At 40.3% G+C, this 14,839-nt stretch overlaps 1 protein-coding gene across 4 annotated transcripts in view; it reads right to left on the bottom strand.

The window, feature by feature from the left end:
- cep43 (centrosomal protein 43) overlaps window positions 1–14,839 on the bottom strand; it is a 114,932-nt gene that overhangs the window by 86,116 nt on the left and 13,977 nt on the right. For all 4 annotated transcript variants that reach the window (XM_043696270.2, XM_087991508.1, XM_087991509.1 and 1 more), the window contains exons 2-3: window positions 2,269–2,322; window positions 1,399–1,453 (exon numbers count right to left, since the gene is read on the bottom strand). In XM_043696270.2, the coding sequence (XP_043552205.1) occupies window positions 1,399–1,453; window positions 2,269–2,322 (109 nt within the window). The remainder of the gene's footprint in view (window positions 1–1,398; window positions 1,454–2,268; window positions 2,323–14,839) is intronic.

The raw sequence follows: 14,839 nt of genomic DNA, 5'->3' as shown, positions 1-14,839 counted from the left end.
CATTTTCATTGTATTAACTTTGCTGATAAACTCATTATGTGCTGTTTTATCAAACTCCATTTGGAAGTCCAGGTTCAGCACAACTATTACATTCAACCTTCTCTGCTAGCTCATAAAAAAAATACAAGTTAAATGATCAATTTGTCTTTAGCAAATCCATGTTAGCTTTCCTTTATTGGGAGAAAGTGAGGACTGTAGATGCTGGAGATCAGAGCTGAAAAATGTGTTGCTGGAAAAGCGCAGCTTAATCGGTCCAAATTTAAGGTGACAAAATTTAATCTCAGATCATCGGTTCTTAGTTTTGTTTTCCCATGTCCAATGTTAAAACCAACTTGTCTGTAATTGCTAGGTTCATCCATAATTACTTCTTTGAATGAAAAAGGTGCATTATTTGCAATCCTAAATCTTCTAGTACTACTTATGTATCCAAGGAGGATTTGAAGGTTATGGCCAGTACCTCCACTGTTCCTATTTTTCAAATTCCTCAGGATCCACAGATGCATCTCATCTGGTTCTGGAAAATTATCAACTTTCAGTACACCCCAGATTTCCTAATACCTCAAATTTTATCAAGTGTCACCCCATCTCATGTTTCAGCTCCTAACTTATCACAATACCTGCTTCCTTGGCAAAAACATATGCAAAGAACTCATTTCGCATCTCATCCACCTCTCTGTCTCTATGCACGCATTGCCCTTTTGATCCCTAATGAGCCCTGCTCACTCTTACTGTTTAAATGCCTTTCAGCAACTTTTAAATTCTCTTTTTATGTTAGCTTGTAGTCTCTTCCCATGTTTTCTTTTTGGTTCTCTTTCTCCACTTTCCCTTATCATCATTCTACATACAGTCACGTTCTTACTTATACAAACAACCTGACAACTGTTATTTCTCATCAATTTCTTTTCGCTATAAAATTTGTCATCCAGACAGCTTTGGTTTAGTTTGTTTTACGTTTCATTTCATAGAAAAATATTACTTACAACCAGAAACATAGCTCACATTTCAAGACAATCCATTGCTCCCTTAGAATTTTGTTTGTCAATCTTTGATTCCAATTTATCAAGGTCAGTTCTATTCTCACAATATTGAAATCACACCACCCCTTCCTTCCCCCACCACCTTCAATGATTTTTCCACTAATTTTCTCTTTATCCTTTTCCAGAGCTAACCTAAACTTCATATATTGTGACCACTCTCTCTTAGTTGGCCTCTCATGCCCCAAATGTGAATGGAAAAATGCCTCAATTTCTTGTTGATTTGGAAACATAATGATTTAGAAAATTTTTCCAAATATGTTTCAGAAGCTATATTCCCCCCTTATATTACAATATTCCAGTGTATGTAGTAGGATAGAGCAGTTTTAATTTAACTTACAAATCCAATTAAAACAATACTTACCATCCTCTGTGTTCAAAAATGTCTTCAAGCTCTCATTAACCAATGGTGTTTTATTCTATAAAATAAATTAGAAATAGCTACTTAAAGTCCACTTTCTACATGATTAAAATTTGTCTTCATTTGTAATGCATTTAAAAAAAACTTCCCTTGTGATTTATTTGTAATGCATTTTTTAAAAAAAACTTCCCTTGTGATTTATTTGCTACTTATCTTTTACCGTTAACTTTGTCCCCTATTCTGTCAAAGATTAATTTGGCTATATAGTTCTTTTCTGATGCCTCTATTTGACTTTACCTTTCTTTCTCAACATCTATTTTTTAAACACTTGTAATTGTGTTTTGTTAAATAAACGTTAGTGTAATTGTAAATTAGAAACAAACATCTGAGATGCTGGGTTAAATAGGAAGCTTTTCCTGAGCAATTTTCACATTCTAGTTATGCAAAGAAATGATGGAAAGAGGTTGAATAACAAAATAAAAAGCATGGAAATTACTGTATTTGATAGTGGAATCCAATGGTTTCTTATCCATCCGAAAAACTAATCTCTACATTCATTTAGCTAATCTTTTTAACTTGGTTAACTTACCTCTAGTGCTTTAAGCTATGCAACATTCGCTAAATAATAACTAATCACACGAACAAATATTGCATATTCACAAATTCTAATTTTAAAAAGCTTTTTTCAAACAATCATTCAATTGCTGGAGCACTGCCTCCCGTAGCATTGCCTTCCATAACACTGTAGGCAAACACTGAATTTAGTTTGTGCTACATAAATACAATTTTGATATTTGACAATTAAATAAAATGTACAGCAATTAATACTTAACAGTTAATTAAAATGACTCAATGCTTTGCAAAAACACTCACCTCTACTCTCTCCTGTTCTTCAAGAGCCAAAAATACAGCTGCCCGTAATTCAGCCTGAAATAAGAAATGCTTAGTTTGATTCATTCTAGTTTCTATCGTCTCAAACTCAAAAAGATAATTTTGCATATCTAAAAAGGCTACAAAACATATTCAAGTAAGCTAATTCTCCATTTAGACCTTTTAGTAGCTCATGATTTACATTTGTAAACCAACTAGTAACAAAAATACTTTATCACTTTTTCAACTACTCTAACACTCAACACATGTTCCACCTAGATTTATCCATTCAAAGGGCATTTGCTCTTTGTTTACACAAGAGTACATGTTTAAATTGTTTTTGTGAAAAATATTGTTTCTTCTGGATTATTTAGATTGGTTAAAGACAGGGCTTTCTTAACTGTGGGGTCATGAGTTGAGTTTCTTGGATCTTGAATTCCAGGGCAGTAATGGCTGCTGTAGAGCTCTGACTGAGTGTCAGTAGCTACGAGATCCCTTTAAATTCTCACGATTTTTAACAGTGGACATGGACTAACTGAGCAATCTCTAAGGCACAATTCCTGCTCCAAAATGTCAAAAACCACATGACACCAGGTTATAGGCCAACAGGTTTATTTGAAACTGCAAGCTTTCGGAGCCCTCGCTCCTTCCTCAGGCAGCTAGTGAGAGAGAATACATTGATTTGTTACTATAAATTCTACATCCAAAGAGTAATACAAACTATGCAATGTATTGAACAAACCGAGCTAGCTATTAAGTCTTTAATCAGTTAGAATGGAGGTGCAGGTTTCCATTGATTAATATGTAAATCCCTGCCCCAAGATAACTTCAGGTTTTATCATAATAAACATGACACCCTAGATCAGACAATGCATTTTAGGTGCAAGACCATGTTCCAAGTCTGTTTGTATCTCATCCTGGAGGCAGAGTGGTGTTATTTCCAAAGTAGGAATTTATAAAATGCCACATTGACTGATTATCTACAGACTGTACTTTTTTAACAAAATTGAATATACCTTGCAAATTCAAATCTCCAAATGCAATTTCACCCCATAAATTTGCGTATGAGGGAGGGAGAGGGTGCATGCATGCTTTAGAGAGACAGAGTGTGTGCAAGTATGAGAGAAAATGTGTATGCCCGCATGAGAGCATGTGTGCAAATGTGAGGGAATATGCCAGTGAGTGTGTGTATGAGAGAAGGTCAGAGAGAGGGTGGCACGTTAGCACAGTGGTTAGCGCTGCAGCTTCATAGCGTCAGAGACCCGGGTTCAATTCCCACCGCAGGCAACTGTCTATGTGGAGTTTGCACATTCTCCCCATGTCAGTATTGGTTTCCTGCGGGTGCTCCGGGTTCCTCCCGCAGTCCAAAAATGTGCAGATTAGGTGAACTGACCGTGCTAAATTGCCCGTAATGTTAGGTGTAGGGGAATGGGTCTGGGTGGGTTGCTCTTCGGAGGATCGGTGAGAACTTGTTGGACCGAAGGGTCTGTTTCCACGCTGTAAGTAATCTAATCTAATCTAATCATATAACATTACAGGTGTCACATAAACCTCCTTTCCTACTCACTCTCTCTCACAGGCATATACTCCCTCATCGCACATTCATATACACTCCCTCTCAACCACACACACACACACACTCTCAAGAGCACGTTCGCATGCATGCACACACTCTCCTTCTCTCTCTCACACACAAAGACATATAATTCTGTAAAAATAGTTGGCGATTAAAAGATTGGACGGAATATAAAAGCAGCAAAAAATTACTAAAAGATTAATAAGGAAGGATGAATTGGAGTAGAAACAAAGTTAGTCAAAAATATGAAAACAGATAGAAAAAGTTTATCTAGATAAAAAAGAAATGTGTTAACAAAATCCAAAAATGTGCAGGTTAGGTGAATTGGCCATGCTAAATTGCCCGTAGTGTTAGGTGAAGGGGTAAATGTAGGAGAATGGGTCTGGGTGGGTTACGCTTCAGCGGGTCGGTGTGGACTTGTTGGGCCGAGGGCCTGTTTCCACACTGTAAGTAATCTAATCTAAACAAAATAAGCTTATTTTGAAATGGAGTCTCAGGATTTATTAATGGAAGATAAGGAAATGGCAGAAGAATGGAAGAGATTTGTATTACCTTCACTAGAGAGGACACAAGTAACATCCCGGAAGTAATTGTGACTCAGGGATTGAAAGGGGGCCTTAGGGGAGCAATAAACTTACTGAATAAAATCACAATTCTCAAGAAAACAGATGGAGTAAATCATTGGAACTGCAAGTTGACAAGTCCCCAGGTCCTGATGGATTTCATCCATGGTCTTGTAACCAGTGAAACAAATAATGCATTGTTTTTGGAAAATAAAACCAATTAGATTCAGGGAAGGTGCCGTCAGAGTAGAAAATTGCTAACGTAACTCTTGCATTCAAAAAGGGTGGCAAAAAGTAGGAAACTACACGCCAATTAGCTTAATGCCTGCTTTAGGGACAATGTTAAAGCTGTTACTACATACATTATAATTAGATAAGTTCAATGTAATCAGGTGGAGAGAACGTGGTTTTGTCAAAGGGAAATAATGTTTAACTAATTTACTGGCATTCTTTTATGAATAAACAGAAACCAATGGATATATTATATTTAGATTTCAAAAAAGAATTTGATAAGGTGCTACATTAAAGGTTATTACAGAAATAAAGTCTCATGGTGTATGGAGCAATACATTGGTACGGATAGAAGTTTAGCTTGCTAACAACAAGCAGGGAGTAGGAATAAGTAAGTCTTTTTCAGGCTAGCAAGATGTTATAAGTGATATGCAATTGGCATTAGTGCTGAGTCCTCAACTCTTTATAATTCATATAAATGATTTGTATGAAGAAATCAAAAATATAGCAGCTAAGTTTGCTGATTACACAAAGATAGATAGGAAAGTGAGTGGTGAAGAGTTCATAAGGTGTTTACAAAGAATATGGATAGGTTAAGTGAGTGGTCAAAACTCTGGCAAATGGAGTCAAATTGTCTGTTTTGGCAGAAAGACCAAAAAAGCATGACAGCTTGCAGAGCTCCGAGATACAGAGAGATCTGGGTATCCAATGCGTGAATCATAGGAGAGTATGGAGGAACAGCAAGTAATCAAGAAAGCTAATGGAATGTTATGTTCTATTGTGAGAGGAATTCAATGGAAGAGTAGGGAGGTTATTCTTCGGTTATATAGGGCATTAGTGAGACCACATGTAGAATACTGTGTGCTAAAGAGGATGTTAATGCATTACAACAATTGCGCAGACGGTTTACTAAACTAAAACTTGGGATGAGAGGGCTGCCTTATGTGTAAAGGCTGGATAGGTTAGTATCCACTGGAGTTTAGAAGAGTCAGAGGTGACTCAACTGAAACATACAAGACCCAAAAGGGACTTTGCTGGGTCGAGGTTGAAAGCATGTTTCTTCTTGTGGGAGAATGTACAGCTAGATATCATACTTATAAAATAACCAAGTGCCCATTTAAAACGAAGATGAGGAATCATTTTTTTCCACTGAGGATTAAGAATCTTTGGAATTACCCTCCTTAAAAGACAGTGGATTAAAATTTTCAAGTTTTGCTTTTAAAAGGGACAGGTAATAGATTCTAGATTACTAAGGGTACAAGATTTTTGGGGCTATACAGAGTCGAGTTTAAAATCAGATCAGCCATGATTTATTGAATGGTGGAGCAGGCTCGAAGCTGAGTGACTTACTCATGTCTTTATCCCTGTATACATTTGATAAAGCTGGAACTAGAAACTTGTCACAATAGATGCCTTTAAGAGGAATTTGTTCAGTGCCGTTTCTCTTGAAGAGGGGTGTTGGCAACCTGGTCCCAAGGTGCCTGCTCCATAGAAATCACAGTAAATAACTTTGGGTTTTTTAAAAAGTTAGACAAAAGAAGCATGAATGGGTGGAATCAGACTCAGAGACAGGTTTTAGTTTTGCTTTCAGTTGTTGAAGTCGGTAGTTTATTTGGAGTTGAGGCTGCTATATACAGCTCTCTCTCTGCTGCTGCACAGCACTCGAGTTCTCTCTCTGCTGCGAGCTTTACTTGGTTGATGTTCCTTTCTCCTGGACTGGAGGAGATAAAAGAGAGTGAAATGGGTTTTGCTGAATTTGCCTCTGCCAAAGGTATGTGTTTGGAAATCTGCTGGTGGTGATCTACTGAAACTGATGATGAGTAAATAAATAATATATTATTAAGTATTTTGATAAGAGTTTAAGTTGTGCCAATTCTTCTTTTTTGTTTGTATTAACTGTAGTGTAAGAATAAAGCATGTTTTGCTTAAAGCCGAGTATCGAATCACATCTGGAACACAGCACTTTATGCTTGCCTTTAAATACAAGTTAGGGTCCTTGATATATTTTGAGGGGGTTTGGTCTGGTCTGTAACACTAGTCTTAGTAATTGTGACAACAAAACTACCAGATTATACAAAAATGGTTTTCTGGTGCCTTGTAAGGAAGGAAATCTGTTGCCCTTAATTGGTCTGGCCTATATGAACACAGTTCCAAAGCAATATCATTGACTCAACTGTCCCCATAAGTTTAGAAATGGCCTGGCAAGCCACTGACTTGTATAAATAACAAAAGTATAACTGGGCATACCATCAGGCATCAATCCAGGCACTGAATACAATAATAGGCATTGCCCAGGCACCTATGCAAACTCTCCCCAAAATCTTGAGACGTGCCAAACTGGAAGAATTTTCCCCACAGACTTGTCAACCAATGGCCTGACATAGTTATACTCTCAGACTTAGACCTTTCAAGCAGTGCCCTAGATGGCTCCATCATCATCATCATTCTGCCTCACTGTGCATTTTCGCATAGATTGCAGAACGTTCTCAATATTAACTCCAAATCCTATAAAAGTTTCTTGCCCATGTCTGACCTGATGACATGAGAACTTCCTCTGCTTACAATCTACTCTTCCAATGAAACGGTAGTTTCATTGTTGCACACATCTTAGAAACACGGATTGTATTAAGGAGGCAGTGTCTGAGACAGGATTTTTGATAGGGAATTTCAAAATCTATAAAGAGTGATCCTAAACTGAGTCAATGTGTAATCTTTGTGGATAGGAACTCCAATCAGTTCTAAATGGGAAAATTTGGAAAGATGTGCAGCTAAAACCTGAGTATCCATGCAGGTATCCAAATTTTCACAACCACTGGATGTCACAGGTCTCCTTACGGTCAATGAAGTAATTTTGAAGTGAAGTCACTGGTAAATAAGAAAACATCCAATATTCAAATCGGAAACTACGATAAAGGCGGCACCTCAAAGTCATTGTGGAGACAGGATGGTAAGGACTGGAAACTAGACATACCAGCTTGTAAGGTTTACAGGAGGGATACAGAAAACAGCAAAGGGAGAGTAGCATTACTGATTGGAAACAGAATCACTTCTATGATAAGAGAGAATGTAATGATGCGAAGCACACAATATGGACTTTATGATGGAACTGAAACCACATTAGCTGTCATATGTAGACCACCTGGTAGCAGCTCAGAAGTGCTAGATTGTATAAATGCTAAAAATAGGGAACTATATAGCAAAGTCTAGATTAGAGTGGTGCTGGAAAAGCACAGCAGTTCAGGCAGCATCCGAGGAGCAGTAAAATCGACGTTTCGGGCAAAAGCCCTTCAGGAATACAGGCAGAGAGCCTGAAGTGTGGAGAGTTAAGTGAGAGGAGGGTGAGGGCGGGGAGAAAGTAGCATAGAGTACAATAGGCAAGTGGGGGAGGGGATGAAGGTGATAGGTTCCGACCTCACCATCAAGCCAGCAGATAAAGGGGGTGCAGTGGTAATCTGGCGCACTGACCTCTACACCGCTGAAGTCAAACACCAACTCGAGGACACCTCTTCCTACCGCCCTCTCGACCATGACCCCACCCTCCCCATCACCAAACCATCATCTCCCAGACCATACAGAACCTCATCACCTCAGGAGGAGATCTCCCACCCACAGCTTCCAACCTCATAGTCCAGGAACCCCGCACTGCCCGGTTCTACTTCCTTCCCAAGATCCACAAGCCTGACCACCCTGGCCGACCCATTGTCTCAGCATGCTCCTGCCCCACTGAACTCATTTCTACCTACCTCGACACTGTCCTATCCCCCCAGTCCAGGAACTCCCCACATACGTTCGAGACACCACCCACCTCACCACCTCCTCCAAGACTTCCATTTCCCCGGCCCCCAATGCCTTATCTTTATCATGGATATCCAATCCCTCTACACCTCCATCCGCCATGACCAGGACCTCCAAGCCCTCAGTTTCTTCCTCTCCCGACGTCCCCAACAGTACCCTTCCACCGACACTCTCATTCGTCTGGCCGAACTGGTCCTCACCCTTAACAATTTCTCCTTCGAATCCTCCCACTTTCTCCAGACCAAAGGGGTAGCCATGGGCACTTGTATGGGCCCCAGCTATGCCTGTCTCTTTGATGGCTACGTAGAACAGTCCATTTTCTGTAATTACACCGGCACCAATCCCCACCTCTTGCTCCGCTACATTGATGACTGCATTGGTGCCATCTTGTGCTCCCGCGAGGAGGTTGAGCAATTTATCAACTTCACCAACACATTCCACCCTGACCTTAAATTTACCTGGACCATCTCTGACACCTCCCTCCCCTTCCTGGACCTCTCCATCTCCATTAATGATGACCGAAATTTTTTACAAACCCACCGACTCCCACAGCTAACTGGATTATACCTCTTCCCACCCTACCTCCTGCAAAAATGCCATCCCATATTCCCAATTCCTCCGCCTCCGCCGTATCTGCTCCCAGGAGGACCAGTTCCATCACAGAACACACCAGATGGCCTCCTTCTTCAGAGACCGCAATTTCCCTTCCCACGTAGTTAAAGATGCCCTCCAATGCATCTCGTCCACATCCCGCACCTCCGCCCTCAGACCCCACCCCTCCAACCGTAACAAGGACAGAACGCCCCTGGTGCTCACCTTCCACCCTACCAACCTTCGCATAAACCAAATCATCCACCGACATTTCCGCCACCTCCAAACGGACCCCATCACCAAGGATATATTTCCCTCCCCACCCCTTTCTGCCTTCCACAAAGACAATTCCCTCCGTGACTACCTGGTCAGGTCCACGCCCCCCCACAACCCATCCTCCTGTCCTGGCACCTTCCCCTGCCACCGCAGGAATTGCAAAACCTGTGCCCACACCTCCTCCCTCACCTCCATCCAAGGCCCTAAAGGAGCCTTGCACATCCAAAGTTTTACCTGCACATCCACCAATATCATTTATTGTATCCATTGCTCCCGATGCAGTCTCCTCTACATTGGGGAGACTGGACGCCTCCTAGCAGAGCACTTTAGGGAACATCTCTGGGACACCCGCACCAATCAACCACACCACCCTGTGGCCCAACATTTCAACTCCCCCTCCCACTCTGCCAAGGACATGGAGGTCCTGGACCTCCTTCACTGCTGCTCCCTCACCAACAGACGCCTGGAGGAAGAACGCCTCATCTTCCGCCTCGGAACACTTCAATCCCAGGGCATCAATGTGGACTTCAACAGTTTCCTCATTTCCCCTTCCCCCACCTCACCCCACTTCCAAACTTCCAGCTCAGCACTGTCCCCATGACTTGTCCTACCTGCCTATCTTCTTTTCCACCTATCCACTCCCCCCTCTCCCCTAACCTATCACCTTCATCCCCTCTCCCACTCACCTGTTGTACTCTATGCTACTTTTTCCCCACTCCCACCCTCATCTCACTTACCTCTCCACCCTTCAGGCTCTCTGCCTGTATTCCTGATGAAGGCCTTTTGCCTGAAACGTCGATTTTACTGCTCCTCGGATGCTGCCTGAACTGCTGTGCTTTTCCAGCACCACTCTAATCTAGACTCTGGTTTCCAGCATCTGCAGTCATTGTTTTTACCAACATATAGCAAAGGTAGAGTAGTAATAATGAGGGATCTTATCTTAACATAGGTGCGTCTGTCCCAGTCTATCAGTAAGGTTGTGAATTTCTAGAGTTTGTCCTGGATATTTCCTATAGCAATATCTCTTGGATACAAAAAGGGTCAAGCAATATTGGACCTAGTAATGAACAATGGGCCGGATTTAATTAGTGAACTCGTTGTTCATCAGCATTTGTCAAATAGTGATCTTAACATGATCAACTTTCATGCTGCATTTGTAAGAGGTAAGCAAAGATCAATAGTAGAATTTTGAATTAAGTCAAGCAGACTTTAATGGAATGAGGCAGACATGCATATTAAACTGGGAAGCTCTGCTCATAGGTAATACAATCAAGGAACAGTGGAGCATAGTCAAAGAAACATTTAATGCTATTCAGAAGCAGTGTGCACTAATGATTATGAAAAGACCCACTTCACTAAAGCCACAGATATCTGAGGTGGTAAAGTGAGGCGTAAAATTAAAACAAAGGGTTTATAAAAACACAAAGAACAGCTCAGCTTCTCCAAAATGGGACGAATATTGAGGGTCAACAAAGCAGCTAAAAAAGAATATAAACAGGAAACTTGCAAGGGACATAAAAGACAATAGAAGAGATTTCATAGTTATATAAAACAAAAGCAGCTAGTTAAGATAACTGTTGGCCCACTGAAGGCTGAGAGTGGGAATACTGTCAATGACCATGGAGAAATAGAAGACATGTTAAATGATTATTTTGCTTCAGTGTTCACAAAAGAAAAGGAGGTTAGCTAGCCAGAAGTCCCAAAGAAAATTAGAAGATCAGGGATAGGGTTTAAATAAATTTGAAGTAAATCAATAATGGGAAAATTAATGTAACTATAAAGAGTGATAAATATCCAGGACCTGATGGTATTAAAAGGAGGTAGGAGAGCACGTTGAAAGATTTGTGGTTAGGGCGTCAGCAGAGTTGCTTGAATTCAGGAATTGGACCCCTGAATTGGAAATCTGCTCATGTCACTCCACTCTAAGTAGGGTGAGAGGGGGAAACCAGGGAATTGCAGACCAGTTCACCTAACATCTGTGGTGAAGACATTTTTGAAGTCTAGAATCAAGTACAGAATGACTGATCACCTCAAAAAAAAAACTCAGGGGAGTCAACATGGATTCATGAAGGATAGGTCATGCCCGACAGACCTCAGCATTTTTTGAAGAGGGGACAAACGTGGTGGACAGAGGTAAGTCAAAGGATGTTGTTTATATGGAATTTCAGAAGGCTTTTGATAAAATCCCATGCAAGAGACTTTACTAAGATGGAAGCCCATGGAATGGAGGGCAAATTACTGACATGGATAGGAAATTGACTGAGTGGCAGAAAACAGTTGGAATAAAAGGGCAAGTACTGAAACTGACAGGGCATGACTAGTGGTGTTCCGCAGGGATTCATACTGGAGCCACAATTATTCACTATATTCATTAACATCTTGATTAATGGCATAAAAATTCAACTGTTGAAGACAGCATAATATTACAACAGGAATTGACAAATTAGGTAAATAACAAAGCTGTAGTAGATGGATTTTAATATAAGCAAGAGTGATGTAATCCATTTCAGACAGGAAAAGGATAGATCAGAGTACTTTTTAAAGCACAAGGTTGAATACAGCAGATGTCCAACAAGATTAGGGGGCTTCACATTCATAGCCCTTAAAATGTCACAAACAGGTGCAGAAAAATCATCAAAAGCCAAATCAAAAGCCTTCATATCTAAAGGGCTGGGAGGTTGCAGGAATGCAGATATTATACAAAAACCCAGTGAGACCCCACATGAAGTACATGAACAAATCTAGGTCCCACATCTTAGGAAAGTGTTTTGGCCCTGGACAGAGTTCAATGCAGGTTTAAAAGGATGATACCTAGACTTCATTCAGGGGTTAAGTTATGAGGAAAGGTTAGACAAATTAGCCAAAGTTCTAGAGAAGAAGGGTCTAAGGGGTGACCTAAGGTTTTCAGGATATTAATAGGGAAAGACAGGGTAGATGAAGATAAACTATTCCTAATAGTTGAAGATTCTAGGACCAGCAGATATAATCTAAGAATTAAGGCTAGGCCATTCAGCAGACATGTTAGAAATGTCTTCTATATACAAAATGCAGTGGAGGTTTGGAACTCTCATCTTCAATTGGCAGTCGATGCTAATTTAATTGTTAAAATTTAAACCCGAGATAAACAAATTTTTATTAAGCAAGGGATATAGGCCCAAGGCAAGCATATGGAGTTAGTCCACAAACCAGCCACGATCTAAGTGAATAGCAGAGCGGGCTCAAAAGACCAAATGGCGTCCTCCTACTCTTATGTTCCTAATACAGCATTCAGTTTGCGTGCAGTAAATTCCAAAAAAAACATTCTGACCAGATGATTTTTTTTTGTGTGATGTTGACTGAGGGGTAAATATTGAGGCAAGACACTGGGGACAATGCCTCTGCAGTGACAGAACAGTATTCCAACACAATCCACAAACTCTTGGCCCTACGTGTTATCTTATCGTACCATCAAGCCAAAAAAGACTAAACAAGAGGGAAGTCACGCAACATCCTGACTAGCAAACATAACATTGTGCCTTCACTTTTTACATATTATGTTTCTTGATTATGACTGGCTCCAATTAACACTGCTAGGAACAAGTGGGGCCATACTTGGCTGCCTCCAATCTACCAAGAAAACAAACTTTAAAAAGAGTCAAATCAATGACAGAAGGGATTAATGATATTTAACTTGATCTTCACTTCACTTTTAATATAACTTCAGAGGAAGTTGAAGTAGATTTTCCATGCATTGATTCCATGGTTATTACAAGAGACACCAAATTCAATGCATTTGATCTGGAGGTGGAAGGAAAAATAATTATGGCCCAGAACATTAAAGCTAATCACTAAAAACGTATGGGTGCTAAATATAAAAAAAAATTAAACTATTGTTTACTTATACAGGACAAAGTTAAAACTTAGAATAGGAAACTTTGCAATTATTTTGATAACGATTCTGGTATCATTTACATAACATATCGGCAGTTTAAAAGGCTGAAAGCCAATAAATTCCCAAAGATCATATGTACCCAAGAGCACTGAGTGAAATTAAACACAAAGTCTACATAGAGATGATTGTTATAATGAGGAAATACCAAACAAAGTAAGTCCCATTGGATTGGAAGCAGGTCACCAGGGAAACCATTTTGAAAAAAAAGGCAACAAAGCCAACCCAGATAAAGCTTCATTAGGTTTACATTAACAATCAGCAAAATAATGGAACTGATCATTAAGTACCAACATGGGGATTACCTAGTAATAACCTTGTAATTAGTATCAATATGTTTTTGGAGTTTATTTATGGCTTGATTCATGTCCCGGGATACCTCTAGAAGTCATGTTGTAAATTCCTATATTCAAGGATATTTTAAAATTTGCAGATATCAAAGTATAATTTATGGTCTTGACTTATCAAAAATTCTTTTTCAAACTATTTTCTGTTGCCTCATATTTGGGATGTGGCAGACTATATTTCACTGGATTCAGTCTTCAGGTTTTACTGTTCAATAAATTTGCTAAACAACACAATGAAGCAATGGGCAAATAGCTTTACAGAAGGTACTAAAGTCCCTTCTATAAGAAGTAATAAAAAGTTTGCAAATGTTCATGAAGCTATGACAGAAATACTATTTCTTGTACCTATTCTTTTTCTCTCAATTATGATAGTTTCCTGGCATGATTATCTTTCTTCAAAAAGCTTTGTTCATGCGAAGATTTGTAGCTCGGGTGCTCGTTGTTGTGGTTCTGTTCGCCGAGCTGGAAGTTTTTGTTGCAAACGTTTTGTCCCCTGACAACCGGAAGCGGCATGGACAGACCACTATAAACACTGGAGGAAACATCAAAGAAGCGCTTCGCAGGAGGCTCCCAAAGACTGATGATGTCGCCTAGCCAGGGGACGAAACGTTTGCAACAAAAACTTCCAGCTCGGCGAACAGAACCACAACAGCTTTGTTCATATTGGAGAATGACAACAAACATATTGGTATTTTGTTGTGGTTCTGTTCACTGAGCTGGAAATTTGTGTTGCAGATGTTTCGACCCCTGTCTAGGTGACATCCTCAGTGCTTGGGAGCCTCCTGTGAAGCGCTTCTGAGATGTTTCCTCCGGTATTTATAGTGGTTTGTCTCTGCCACTTCCGGTTGTCAGTTCCAGCTGTCCGCTGCAGTGGCCGGTATATTGGGTCCAGGTCGAGGTATTTGTTGATAGAATCTATGGATGAGTGCCATGCCTCTAGGAATTCCCTGGCTGTTCTCTATTTGGCTTGTCCTATAATAGTCGAGTTGTCCCAGTTGAACTCATGTTGCTTGTCATCTGCGTGTGTGGCTACTAAGGATAGCTGGTCGTGTTGTTTCGTGGCTAGTTGGTGTTCATGGATACGGATCGTTAGCTGTCTTTCTGTTTGTCCTATGTAGTGTTTTGTGCAGTCCTTGCATGGGATTTTGTGCAGTACATTGGTTTTGCTCATGCTGGGTATCGGGTCCTTCGTCCTGGTGAGTTGTTGTCTGGGAGTGGATGTTGGTTTGTGTGCTGTTATGAGTCCTAGTGGTCATAGTAGTCTGGC

The sequence above is a fragment of the Chiloscyllium plagiosum genome, unplaced genomic scaffold (assembly GCF_037043375.1).
Source record: "Chiloscyllium plagiosum isolate Xiang-an unplaced genomic scaffold, Cpla_swu_hap1 HiC_scaffold_10, whole genome shotgun sequence".
Taxonomy (NCBI): domain Eukaryota; kingdom Metazoa; phylum Chordata; class Chondrichthyes; order Orectolobiformes; family Hemiscylliidae; genus Chiloscyllium; species Chiloscyllium plagiosum.
This window is presented reverse-complemented; position numbering and strand designations above follow the sequence as displayed.